Here is a 13,540-nt window from a genome sequence, read left to right on the forward strand (position 1 = left end):
ACATTTGATACCAGTTGCAATATTTATCAATACGATTATGCATCATCAATAAATAGCATTACTTGTTATACTAGTTAATTTGCTTCATATATTAGTAAATGATTTTAAAATAGTTATATGTAAGATAGAAATTTTTTAAGCTCATATGTCTTAATTATTTTTAAAAATCTTAAAATGTCTTTAATTTGAAGTTATTAAAACTTGCAGAAACCCTGGATCAAGCTTTTATAGATAAACTTTACTATGATGGAAAAATAATTCAAGCTAGATTACAAACACAACAGTCATACTGGTGTTAATTAAAACCCGATATCACGTTTATGGCAAAACGTTGGTGCTGAAGGTTTCAGCTAGGAGAGAAAATTAATAAATAAAGGAGTGGCAGTTTGTTTTATTGCTTATTCCAGTTTGTCTTGACCTCCTTTGACTCCTGTCCTCCAAGCTGATGTAAGGTGATATGAACGGCACAAACACCAAGTAGGTTCGACAAGTCAAAGCTCAACAATTTCCTGGAAGGAATGAGAACATTTGTCTGACTTAAAGCAAACTAAAACTGAAGGTAGCTTATCTTTCCTGTAAAGACAAGTTATGGTCTTTACAGCATGGTGAGTAATACTAAAATTGCATTATTTAGTGTTTTACTCAGCCAGTCAATCAAAAATTAACTATACAGCACAGTAACCCATTAATACCTCAGTTTATATACAATTCTATAAATTATTATTATTTTTTCTGTCCAACAGATTTAAATTAAGTTGAGATTAACCTGAATGTAGCACATATATTGTGCCTAAATTTAGATGCTTGGAATGCAAAATAAGATATTGAACCTAAAGTAGACTATTAATGGTTCTGATATGATAATTTGCATGTTTTCAGTGAAAATATCAACAGTATATACTGCACATTATATTTACATCCTTATATCCCATCTTCCATCCATCGTTCTAAATTTCTACATAAAAAAAAACATTTTAGACTTTCACTAGCTTTTACCTAGCAATTCAAATAAATTCTTGAAATGTATTGTTCTGTGTGAAATAAGTCCGTAAAACTAATAAGTTTCATTTTTACAACTGAACAAGTGAAACAAATTAATTTGAAATGAGGCCCGTGTAAGTTAAGTGCTCCTAAACCTACAAATACTGAACAATCATTTTAGTAGTTTGTTGGTTTTCCCATCTGCACTTAGCTAAAACACAAGCAGCAGCATTTGGTTGTCATGATAAAAGTGAATAAACAACTGTGAATGCTGTAGTACTTTGTACACATTTAAAGTCGCTGGAGGATTAATGATGAACGCTGATGTCCTTTCCTCTGGGTTTTGTGCTAAACAGCGAATTGCCAAACTAAATTGCTCAACAACAGACATTTTTCCTTCTGTCAGCATGTTGCATATTTGAGAGAACATGCTGATGTTGGCAGCTAGCTCAACAGATGGTAATTATAGTCCAGTGGACCAAAATAATTTTAGCTTCAGTCTGGACTTTTTTGAACACCTATTCATCCAGATGTTAGAAAATAAAGATGTGCATATTATTTCCAGGCTTTTTGAAACGCTTGCGTCTTCTGACACCTCATTTAAACACAGCACGGATCGGATCGTCTGCCCTCGTGTGTGTTTCACATCTTCTGTGGTCAAGGTGACTAAAACCACCTCTGAGCCAGTTTGACAACAGATCAGACCAGGTTTTTTTCCCAGTTGTTTTTCTTGACGTCAGCAGTGAAGCAAACTCATGAGTTCTGCCAGCCTGGACACAAAAGGACCCCAACCCTGACTGCCACAGAATCAGCCTTCTGTTTAAACTTCTCAATGGGCTCTTTGTCCTCCTTGTTGCCCACATTGAGTGTGAAAAGGCCCCAGCTCCAAAATAAAAAGCCTTATCAGGAGTGTTATGCTTCTTTCTATCGTCCTGCTAGCTTTAATTAATATTTTCTAGATTTATGTAGAAATGCAAAACACAGTATCTCAAATTGACAGCCAATTACTAACACTGCTGCAGCAATAGATCTTTTCTGCAGTCAGTCATGATTTGAGGCTCTAGCAGCACCGATATGCGGCCGTTGTACATATTTTGACCGCTGATCAAACACACAAAGTGATAAGAGATGTTTGGTAAAGAGAGATTTCGGTGTGGGGACTGATAAAGGTGGTCTGCGTCTCGTGTGGTATTTTGTTTCGTCTTCTCCAGGTTCTTAACTCCTCTTTGTGTACACGTAGAAGGCAGATTTTAAGGATTTAAAATGTGACGACATGTCTGCTCTCTCTTTCCTGACTGCTTCTATCAGTGCGGAAGCTAGAATAAGTCTTCAGTGCAACAAGGATTATGCTAGGCCGTGATGTACTGCAGATAAATCCAAATATTTCCATCACTGATAAGTAAACACTGCTTGTACAGACAAGCCAGTACCTTTTAACACTGAGTTTGACCTACAATTCCTGAAAACTTTATTTCCTTAATTTGTTCAGCTATGTAGTTGGTAACAAAATATGATGCTCAAATCTGATACATAAAGACAGTCCCTGAAAAACAGAGAATCCAGTGCTGCTCCCTTTACCTTTGCCAAGCACTTTGACTAATTATTCAGTATTATCTTCCGACCTCAGTTTCCTCTTGTAGTGCTTGGCATTAGATATTTCTGTGCTTGCATTTGAATGCACTAGTTTGAAGCTCAGTTTTCTGCATAAAAAAATCACCAATCATAGTTTTGTAGCTGATTTCTAACCAGGAGTTTTTGTGAAGCTTTGACCTGCAAAAGGATTTCTCTTAAAGTACTATAATGAATTATATTGAAAAATGTATATGTATCAGTTGTATGTGTCAGCAAATAATTATTGTAACAGTATTCAGTAGTTGTATATACTATTTATTAGCTAGTTTAGATAGTGACTTGTAAGTTAAACTTGACATAACTTTTTGTGTTAAATTGCAAACCAACAAATGACCATGTTTAGGCGCTTCAAAGCAGAAGGTTTAGCTTGTGTCAACATAATATGTCATAATACAGTCATAATATGTTTTAGGATGTTATTAAAAACATTTACAGAGTCTGTATGACTCCATGTCCAGTGTTTCCCTGAGCCATTTCAGGTTTGTGTACATAAAAATAACTAAAGTAACATGAAATGGTTTTTACAGTCGGCACAGTGAAATGTACTCATCGTTATCCCGGATGTCATCCTCCCACACTTTGTCATATGACATTTCCCAATTGAAACTGCTGCTCTGAGTTGTTTGTACATTCTTTAGCAGTATTGTAATGAAGTGATGTGGACAGGAAGCAGGACCTGCACACACCCAGATGAATCAAATCAATGTCTCCAAACAAGGTCATCATTAAAGTCCCAACAGTTCGTCAGCTTAACGATTCACTAAAACTTAATTTGAAATATACCTTTGAAATGAATGTTTATCTGTTTTTTTTATTATTCTTCCATAAAAGGTCACAACTAATAGTTTGAAAAAGTTCAGAGTTTTCAGAAGGCAAATGAAGAGTATTTTACCTGATCAACAACTGCACAACAAAAAAAAAAAGTCTTTATGAAATATACATTTAGATGTTAATGTATTTACAACATGAAGTAAATGACTTTGGGATGTGAATAATATCTTATCTACCATTAAGTTAAAATTAAAATGTCATTGCTGTCATTTTTTGCTTTTGTTTTTGTTTTTTTGTGTGCTTTTGCTGCCACATTGAGAATGTTAATTCAACTAAAGCATTTTAAATTTGAAGCCGTTTTTGTTTTGGAGTGTGGAAAACCTTCAGATGAATTGGTAAAACCTAAAGGTTTAAAATAAAACAAAGCTATTGTAAACATGTACAGTATATATTCTTCCTTGATCATTTTAAAGTAGACTCTATTTTAAATTCCTCTTGATTTAAACCAGATGAGTTTGGAGTCCAGACTTAGACATTTCTGTGTGTTATTTATTTTACCCCAATTTGGAGATGACCAAAGCTTTTTTTAAAGTGATCTATAATTAGGGGTATAGGAGCAAGGCACATTAAGGACAGGATAATTTGGCACGTGTTGCTTCTTACAATTTAGTAAAAGCAAATGTCGAGCAGCTGAGCTGTGGCGGACCACCACAGACGTCTGATAAATTACCTCTAAATATTGCAGCTTATCCCTCTGTAATGCGACGCTGGTGTGAGATTGCAAACTGACAGTCAGCTGCCATAACTAAGCAGATTTTCTGAGCTGGAGTGATTATGGGCTTTTAACTGTCTGACTGTGTGGCTGTGGTGTTGACACAACTTGTTTACTATGTCCACTTTGAGAGGAACTGTATCCGTTTGTGGTCAGAGTGTTGACTTTTACGCTTTTTAATATGACTTTTGTGCATTAAGCACATAAAAGAATAGAGAGATGGGTGAATAATTGATTAAAAAGTGATATCGTCATACCATTATATGGAGAAATTGTTCAGTTATATTTCCAGTTACAAAGCATTTGCTTTCTTAATGCCACTGACATTTTTATCCGGTCGAATGGGCCCTTAAAGCCTCTTACACCTCATCACAAACCCTGGTGTAGCAGCTAGAAGGAGCTAAAGTTTCCCAATGCTGACAGTGTCACTATGAACCCCAGTGCTTCTTCTAGCTGTGACTTCTTTCCCTGTTTCTCACTGAGGAATGCAATGCCAGGCTTGTGTATGCCCGCCCGTATTCTAGCTGCAGCCTAAAAACCTCGCTACGTCCTTTGGTCTCCAAGCAACCAGCACAGCAAAACTCGGGCACGATTTGGAGGAGTGCGCCTTGTTCCCCTACTCTGAGCTCATGAAAAACTGAGCTACTTTCTATAAAGGGAGCTTTGATGCACATACCCTGTAGTGTTTTGTTTTCCAAAGAAAAAAAGTAAATCTTAGTTGCCCGTCAACTTCAGAAAAAAATCGATCTTAAGAAAGATCATATTTTTTGTTTCATCCTGAGATGGAAAAAAACACCTCACTAGTTAATTTTCTTTTCAATTTCTCTCAAAAGTGTTTTGATCAAGATGATGACATTCACAACTACTAAAGTTTGAATTTTGTAGACGCTTAAGGGGAATTGGAAGTAGTTTGGATGGGGAATTGAAAGCTTACATACGTCATAAAAAACTAAAACTTTATCATGCTCATGGGAAACTACGTCTCTTATCTGCCTCTTTTTCAGACATGCTTTCTTTTCCTCTCTACCAATGAAGGACAGCGTTATTAATAGTTTGCAGCAAGCCTGTGTCTGCGTGAGAGCGTGTATATTTAGCTTTGTGGGGTCTTTATCCCCCAGCCAGACTTCTCGTAGTGTGGGAAGAAGATTGTGCTGAGTGGAATCCTTGCATGAACGACGCATGTAAAACATTTTCTGCTACTGGGTTTTGCAAAAGCAACATAAGTGTCTTTTTTTTTTTCTTCTTCCATGTGTGCAATAGGATCTACAGAGTACATTCATTGTTTATTTGTTTTTCAGGAGCTGAGGAGCAGGACTTCTCTGGAGACCCAGAAGCTGGATCTAATGGATGAAGTGTCCTACCTGAAGCTGAAGCTGGTCACCATGGAGGAAACACGAACCAACACAAACCCTCAGGATGCTGCAAATGCAAAGAACAACAAAGCTGAGGTAGGGGATGTCAACCAACTTCACTCAAAGATAGCAAAAAGGCCAATTTTGTTCTGTGATAATTTGACTTGTGACAATTTTTACATGCTTTACACAAAGAGATGGACTTTTTAAGCACAGTTTATGTAACTTTCTTTTTAATTTCAATGAAAAACAGGTTGTTATGCTTTGTGTTGCACAGTAAATCCTGCTTAAATCCTATCAGCAGATCTTGTCAGCAGACAGACCTTCAACAACATTTAAGCATGTATTGCAGCTCATTCTTTGATATTTTTGTGGGATTTAATGTTTTTTTTTTTTCCCCAGGCTTTATAATTATCAAAAATAATCTGGGTATTGTTTACGCCAAGTTTCTTTGGTTGAAAGAATTTAAGTAAGTTGAGCTAAATTTGGTCTATAAATCCTAGTTTTCCTAAACTTTTTCTAAGGTATTGTATATATTAGTTTATTTCTACCTTCAAATTCATACTTCATTACTAATATTACAGATACATGTAGTGTAGTTTTGCTTTTTGGGACCTTCAGACATGCTTCATGTGTATGTCACCTATTTATTTGACTTCTGAGTCTCCAGAGAAGTCCTGTTAAAAGTTTCTTTAACTGTTTCACTAATAGCTAATGTATGCACCATGTCCAAAATTTATTTTTGGGTTTCCCCATTGAGATCTTTGGGACAAAAACAGAATTTGGAAAAGAAAGATGCTGACAGTGTCAATTACTTTTCAACCAATGTCTGCCCTTTGTTTTTAACTCTCTTTAGATTGTTGTGTGTCTTCCTCAGAGGCATCTACTGAAAGTAAACTAAGCTTCAAGCTGAATACTAGAGGCAGCTGTTGATTAGCTGCATGTAATGTATGCAGGGATATAAGTGGTTTTGATCTCTTCTTTGTGTGACTCACCTGTTGACTGGTGGCAGATGGTGTCAGGAAAGAGAAGTGTGACTTATGAAACGTGTTAATGTTAACAAAAATCTAAATAAGATATTAAGAAGCAAAACATTTGGTTATTTAAATTGTTCATTTCCTAGAGTGTCATTTTATACGGTAGTTTTCTAAAATAAAAATAAGAATCGGGTGGACAAATTTGAATTTGTTTTTAACCTGACTGAGTGGTCAAACTATACCATATTCATGAGGATACATTAACTTTAGTATTTGGCTGAAAGTTTTTTTTTTTTTCTTTAGTAAGTTTCATTTTAATGATTGCCATTTTCAGCCCAACAGTAAGCTTCTTGATAATTGACCACGCTTTTATATAAAAATTTTGCAAGTTAATTTAAATTGTTTGGATCTCAGACTCAGTTAATTGAAGTAGTCCATAAATTATTGATGAGGTTTCATCAAGTGCCACTCTTTCTCCATCTGATGTGTGTTTGGTTGGAACTCACAGCCTTGTTTAACCAGCTCTTGATCTGAGGTGAAGTCAAAGACTTTCAAAGGTAGGTCTCAGTCATCATTTTACCATTCACTTTGTGCAATACACCAGCAGCGGTAATTAAATCTGGAAGATCCCAAAAGTTCACCATTTGATTCTTTTGGCCAAGTGTAACAGGTTGGAAAAGCAACAGGTTTCCCTCTAAAACTATTCATAAAAGCGCACATTCATAAAGTTTTTCCACAGGTCTATGCAAAAAGTAAGTGCAATAGTAACGAGAGCGCTCATCAGGTGATGAAAGACCTGCTCTTTTGTCTTGGAACTATTACATATGCAATAAGAACGCAACAAAAACATTCCAACACCACAAAAAAGTCACTGGCACAGCTAATAGTGGAATCCTTGATGAGACGCATATCTAAGCACTGCAACTCTCAAACAAGCCAGAACACATTAGATGGTTTCAGCAACAGCCATTAAGTTCAAAGTACAAAAATAGTCTCATTAAAAAAATCTTTTAAAGAAGGAAAGCGTACTTCACCTTAAGGCCTTCAAAATATCACAAGACTGCAATGTGATTAAAATGCTCCCTGCAAGAGGAGTTTAATTCCCTGTGTTATCTGATTTATTTCTAATGGACAAAGCTCAGTTATATAATGTGCAAAGAAAGCTTTGACATCATTCTAAAGTTAGGCTGAAAAATAACCGAGAGCGCCACATGCCATCGCCATTTATGGTTTTATAAGATTCAATACAGTAGGTTGGGAAAATATAAGGGATAATTTAAAACTGCATCGTATTCAAAGAGCCACAGCAGTTGCATTAAAACCTGTTGAGATGATGTAATTCTTAGAAAGCGAAAGGTTGCGTGCAGTGTGTCTCTGAATCAGAGTTTCTATTCAGCTTAGCAGCAAGTTTCTGCTCCGCTGAAGGTAGAAACAATCCCATTAAGACCTTCATGGGTCTCAAATAATAACGCTCAAATGCATGTGTTCCAGCCTTATCTGTTGAGATGTCTTTTTTTGTGATAGTTATTTTCTTTGTGTGCAATTTGTGTCTTTTGACACTAAGCTGCTCCCCACTGGCACAGCAGATCCTGAGAATGCTCTTGTGGGGCTTGGCATTAAGAAAGGCTGTGCTTCTCCTGAATAAACTTGATACAGCATTCTAGATGTGCAGAGGCCAGTAATATGTTGATGGAAAGTGATAAGCATCAGATGGGGAGGAGGAAGCAGCAAGTGGGAGGTAACATGATGATTAAAAACAGAAAAAAAAACTCAGAATGGAAAGGATGTGCTGTTAAAACAAACCTGTCCTATAAGACATGCATCGTTACCAGGAAAAATATTTGCAATACAAATCCTGTTGCCTAAAACTGCCATCTGTTTTGTTCTGTAAGTGATCCACGGTGTGATCAGACGCTACAAGAGACATTTATAATGTTAACACAAGTTTCTCTCAGAAAAGAAGATGAAGAGCTGAGCTATTTTCAGTTTCTTTCTCTACGTCATATCTTTATTTCCATCTCCTAGTCAATAGTTCTATTCTGGTAGCTACTTGGAGCTAATTTTCAGACTATATCCTACTGGTTGACAAAAAATAGACTATTTAGTTTTTTTGCTGTTTGAATTACCTAATTATCTTAAGTAACTATGTTAATCTTTAACCTCCTGTTTACAACCATGAATCAACACAAGCGGAAAGCGAGCTAATCCTTTTAACGTAGCATTTCTCAGGCCAGGTTTTGCAGGTCTTCACTGTGGTTTCTGTGTCGTATACGAGAATTTGGGTGGAATTATGAGTCAACTGTTTGCCTTTGAGTTTGTCAAAGAGAAGTGCAGAGCTGATGAGTGTTTGAGTGAGGTTACCAACCAGACACACATTGCCCCTTCGCCTCTGTTTTGCATGTGTAAGTTACTAAGAATGTACATGGTTGGGATTACTAATTCTCCTTTATTTATTTTTGCTTGTTAGATGGTTCTGATTGGTTGAAGTAGGTTTTGTGTAGAGGCTCCAAGCAGTCAGTAGCTTCCCCACACTAAAACAAAAACATTTTATTTGATCCATTTTGATTCACACCATTAGTACATAAAGGAACTGCCTTAGAGACTTGGACCTCAGCTTTTGTTGCTTTTTTCATAAACTTGCAGTACTTGTAAATGGACAGGTTTGGACACACTGTGATGTGTCCAAACAGTTAAGACAACAAAGTAGACGAACTGCTGCAGGGTGTAAGATACTGACAGCTGGGACCAACTCCACAAAGCACCACTCTGAAGAATGTATCCTTTTAAATATTTTGCTTATTAAATATTCGCTGTGTGGCGAAAGGTCCCAAGACGCTCATAGCCAATGACTCTTCTACAAAGCTGTGGTCTTTAGCTTTTGTTGGAGAGATGGGAGCTGGAATAGTAAAAGTGATGATGCGTGTTTGTGCGTGCGCTTTGTAACAGCTGCAAGGCTCCAGTGAGCTGTCAGGAGGAATGACAGGCATCCATTCTGAGCATTCCTGGGGGTAAAACACTTTCACCTCAGGAAACTACACCAGTACGACACAGGAAAAACAAAAAACAAAAAACCTTACAGCCAACCGACGATCGCCTGGGAATGACGCGTTTAGTTTGATGGTGCATTTTTCAGGTTATGCAACAGGTTCTAAAAGATTTTACATGACTGTGAGATGAGGCTGTTTTTCTGGGAAAGCATTTATCAAGTTATTTTGTATAAAACAAGGGATATGTGTGTTTTTTTGTTTCCCTCACTGCTTTTGTTTTTATCGCTCTCTGTTTCTATCTTCTCATCTAGTCTTGCTCATTCTTGTGGATCTAAACTTTGGAAGATATGGGGGACAAAAAAAGACCCATCTTGGAGATGACTATTGTTCTGCTTCGACTAAAAATAGCTGGAAATTGATTAATTTATATAACTTAGATTTTGCTTCCACACAACCAGACTTGCTTGTAATATTTTAAAGTGGTTTTCAGAAATAGACAGGATTTCTCAAGGTTTTTCCAGTGTTTTTCTTTGTTGTTTAGCTGCTTTTTCACTCTTTTTTTCAGTCCAATGATGATTTTCAGAAAAATATTTTTATTTTTGTTTTGTAATTTTCTTACCTTTGACTTTTAAGTTGGAAAAATTATCCTTAAGTCAAAGGATTAATGGGTTTTAGAACCTTTCTGGCTTACAAGCTTAACTCTAATATGATAAATGTACCCTTAATTTACACCACTCTTGCACACTGTGGTACACTTTATTTAATTTAGCGCAACCTTTAATCCCTGAAAATATTCATTTCTAATTTTCCCTACAAAAAGTGATGTAGCAAACCACAAAGAAAAATCCTACCACTGGGTTAAATAACTGTTAAAAATAATAATTAAAAAAAAAACAAACATGGAAATTGATTTTCCTCTCATATAGTTAAAAAACCCAGTTATATTTACTTATTGTTAAGTTACATTTAAAAAAAAATCAACTTGGCTAGTTTTTTTGTTTGTTTTTTTAATAAATTAGTTTTGTGTCCAACTAAACCAATAACCAATTTTCATCTTGGTATTTTTGCACTTTACAAGCAGCATGTTACAAATGCATTGAATTTATTGAATAAAAAAAAAATCAATCAAAGTATACTGAGACAGAAATCTGTGTTTTTGCATGCACAAGGTCATTCCCACCTTACAGCTTAACGCTTTGCATACAGTGGATGATCAGCAGAGGAAAAATGCATCGTTAACTCAGGTCATTGCTTTTTTAAATTTATTTATTAGTTTGTTTGCTCTACCGTCACTTGATCCTTTAGAGAAGGAAAATGAAGAAGGTCATAACTTTTGCACAGTAGGACTGTGAATTAGCGTAGCACAGCCCTCTTAACAGTGAATTATCAACTCGCTAAGTGTGTCAATCTCCCATTTAAACCATGTTTCTTATCTCGACTCTCCAAACTTACCTGGACCCTCTGCTTCTACCACTGACCCCAGAATAACCTATCGGCAAGCTCATCCCCTCCTTTCCTGTCAGTCGTCACATGGCACCTGTGGGGAAGTGGAACACAAAGCCTGGCGCGTGTTCAGTTTACATATTTGAACATGTATCTGTGTGCCACACTATTTCAGCAATGTGAGATGGTGAGAAAAGATGCCTAGCCTCAGTCTGAGCCAAGGCTGACTTATTCATTGTTACAACCACAATTTGGACTTTTTCTTTTCCCCTCGGTCAAATAGATGTTTTGTGTGGCTTTTTTCTGTTTATTATGCTTGCTGTTCTTTAAAATTGCATTTCAATCCACAGCCAGGGGACTTCAAGACATTAGAAGAACTATTTCCATCTGCAGACTAAATTAAGAAACAAGTTATCCAATGATCATCTTCTCTTTTTTTTTTCTTCCTATCGTTGCATCTAACTTCAGTGTATTTCTCTTTCCCTCTCCTTACATCTCTCCGTTTGACATCGTCTGCCTCTTCTCATTTATCCTCCATCCCTGCCAGTGTGTGGTAAATCTCATCAGTGAGCTCCAGGAGCAGATGTGCAAGTTTCAGGAGGAGATCAGCACTCGCATCCAGGAGAAACGGGCCCTTGAGGAGAAGGAAGCCCAACAGGGGGACCCAAGTGGCAACCCAGTTCAGAGCGCCGATCCTAATGCTGGGTCAAACCCGAGCTCTGCTTCGCTGAAACACAGTGGAGAAAGACAGACTGTGCATGTATGGAAACTGATGATGGAAGAACTCCTCTTACAATACTTCCACCATTTTTCCTTCTCTTCTCCTCTCCCCTCTTAACTAGTCTGCAAAACTCTGCTGGTATTTGGACATTTCCACAGAATCAAACTAACAACCTCTCTTGTTGTGTGTGTGTGTGCGTGTGTGTGTGTGTGTGTGTGTGGAGTGGAGCATCTGTATGTGGCCCTCAGGATGTTGGGGTGACGCTCTGCTGTGGTTTTGGCAGAAATCAAAACTTTCGGTTAGTTTTCCAAATGCTTCATCATTCATTCATCTGAGGAGCTACAGTCCAATAAGTGCTTCAAAAATTGAGGCATGTGTAGTGCCTACCACCACAAATGGCAGTGGGTGGCACTGTTCAAGATGTGTAAAATAAATCTATGTTGCTGTGGGCCTGGTTCTCTTCTGAAGGCCCTGGGAATATTGTTAGAGTCTTGCATCTTGATTTTTTATTTTTTTTTCCATAATTGTCTAATTTTTTAGTCATGTAATGATAATTACGGCTTTAGGTCAGTTTCATTTTTTGAACTGAATAAATCTTTAAATGTCCACATTATTTGATGAGAGAATATGTTTTCTACAATAAGATTCATTCATTTTATCCCATTTTACACATTTTGACCGTCGCTGCCAATAAGCGTACAGGTTGCTGCAACTCTGACTGACGGTAGAGCCTCAGCAATCTCCTTCTGCTTTTGCTCCTTAAATAACTGAAACATTTGGAAGACATTTTCACCTAAAACGAGTTTTTCTTTCATAAATCTCTTCAAGATTTTGGGTCAGTGTTATGTTTTTGTTGGATCGGATGTGGTTTGTTTGTTTGCATGATCATTATTGCTCTGGTTACTAACAAAGTTTATGTCTGCTTCCTCCTACTCTGACCAGGTGGATGGGTCATGTAATGATAATTATGGCTTTACAAAGTTTCCCTCATACAGTGATAATGGTCAGCGGGCAGATGTGCAACCTGGACGCCTTCCGGTCATGTTTTTTTTTGGGGGGGGTTTATTCTTTCCCTGGCTGCTGATAACTGCACGTTGTGGTGTCTGTTTTCAGGAGGATCATGTTTCCCCATATTAACCAGAGCACTGTACAGCCCTGGAAACCTTTTTATAACTGCACATAAGGCTGATGACTCCAGTCCCATTCATGTTAGCATGCATACAGCCCATTCTGAAACCTTGCGGGAAAAAAAACCCTCCAAAAAAACTTGGACAAATTGATAAATCTATCGTTTAACCTTCTAAAAATACTAATGTGTTTGGTTTGTTTGCAGGATTTGCTTCATGAAGTCAAGCAGCTGACGAGCAAAGTGCAGGAGCTGGAGGGAGAAAAGAGCCAGTACGAGAGGAAACTCAGGGCCACCAAGGTACACAGAGTTGATTCGCTCTGCTCACACGTGGATGCACATGTCACATGTGGTTTGTTTTACCACAGAAATGTGCAGAAGAAGAAACAGATGTTCTCTTTGTGTTAGTGCCAGTATGATTCAGAAGGGAAATCAGCTGTGGGGCTTATATTGTTTCATTATATCAGATCTTTATCATTTATCGCAAAGGAGGCTAATACAGCTTGAAGTAAACTGCAGGAGTAGTTGAAGGAGATGGGACGTTTTCCCGAAAACACAAACAACAGAGACTAGAAGTTTCTTGTCTTCACTAATAAACTTTCAAAACCCGGGTTTTGTTAGAATATAAGCACATGTGGTAGAGTGTGCTTTTATATTTATTATTATGTATATTTATCATATATTTATACTTTTCCTTTAATGTTTAATTAGATCTGAAGATTAAGTATTTTTTTAAACCAGGGCAGTTTTTAAAATATCGATAGTAAACAGTTAAACA

At 37.0% G+C, this 13,540-nt stretch overlaps 1 protein-coding gene across 16 annotated transcripts in view; it reads left to right on the forward strand.

The window, feature by feature from the left end:
- The window catches only part of ppfibp2b (PPFIA binding protein 2b), a 67,225-nt gene that overhangs the window by 33,909 nt on the left and 19,776 nt on the right, over positions 1-13,540 (forward strand). For 11 of the 16 annotated variants that reach the window (XM_016674527.1, XM_016674532.1, XM_016674530.1 and 8 more), the window contains 3 exons: positions 5,455-5,604; positions 11,463-11,675; positions 12,970-13,062. In XM_016674527.1, the coding sequence (XP_016530013.1) occupies positions 5,455-5,604; positions 11,463-11,675; positions 12,970-13,062 (456 nt within the window). The remainder of the gene's footprint in view (positions 1-5,454; positions 5,605-11,462; positions 11,676-12,969; positions 13,063-13,540) is intronic. The other 5 variants (XM_016674535.1, XM_016674537.1, XM_016674538.1 and 2 more) reach the window with 1 other exon arrangement.

This window comes from Poecilia formosa, unplaced genomic scaffold, assembly GCF_000485575.1.
Source record: "Poecilia formosa unplaced genomic scaffold, Poecilia_formosa-5.1.2 Scaffold97, whole genome shotgun sequence".
Classification (NCBI taxonomy): Eukaryota; Metazoa; Chordata; class Actinopteri; order Cyprinodontiformes; family Poeciliidae; genus Poecilia; species Poecilia formosa.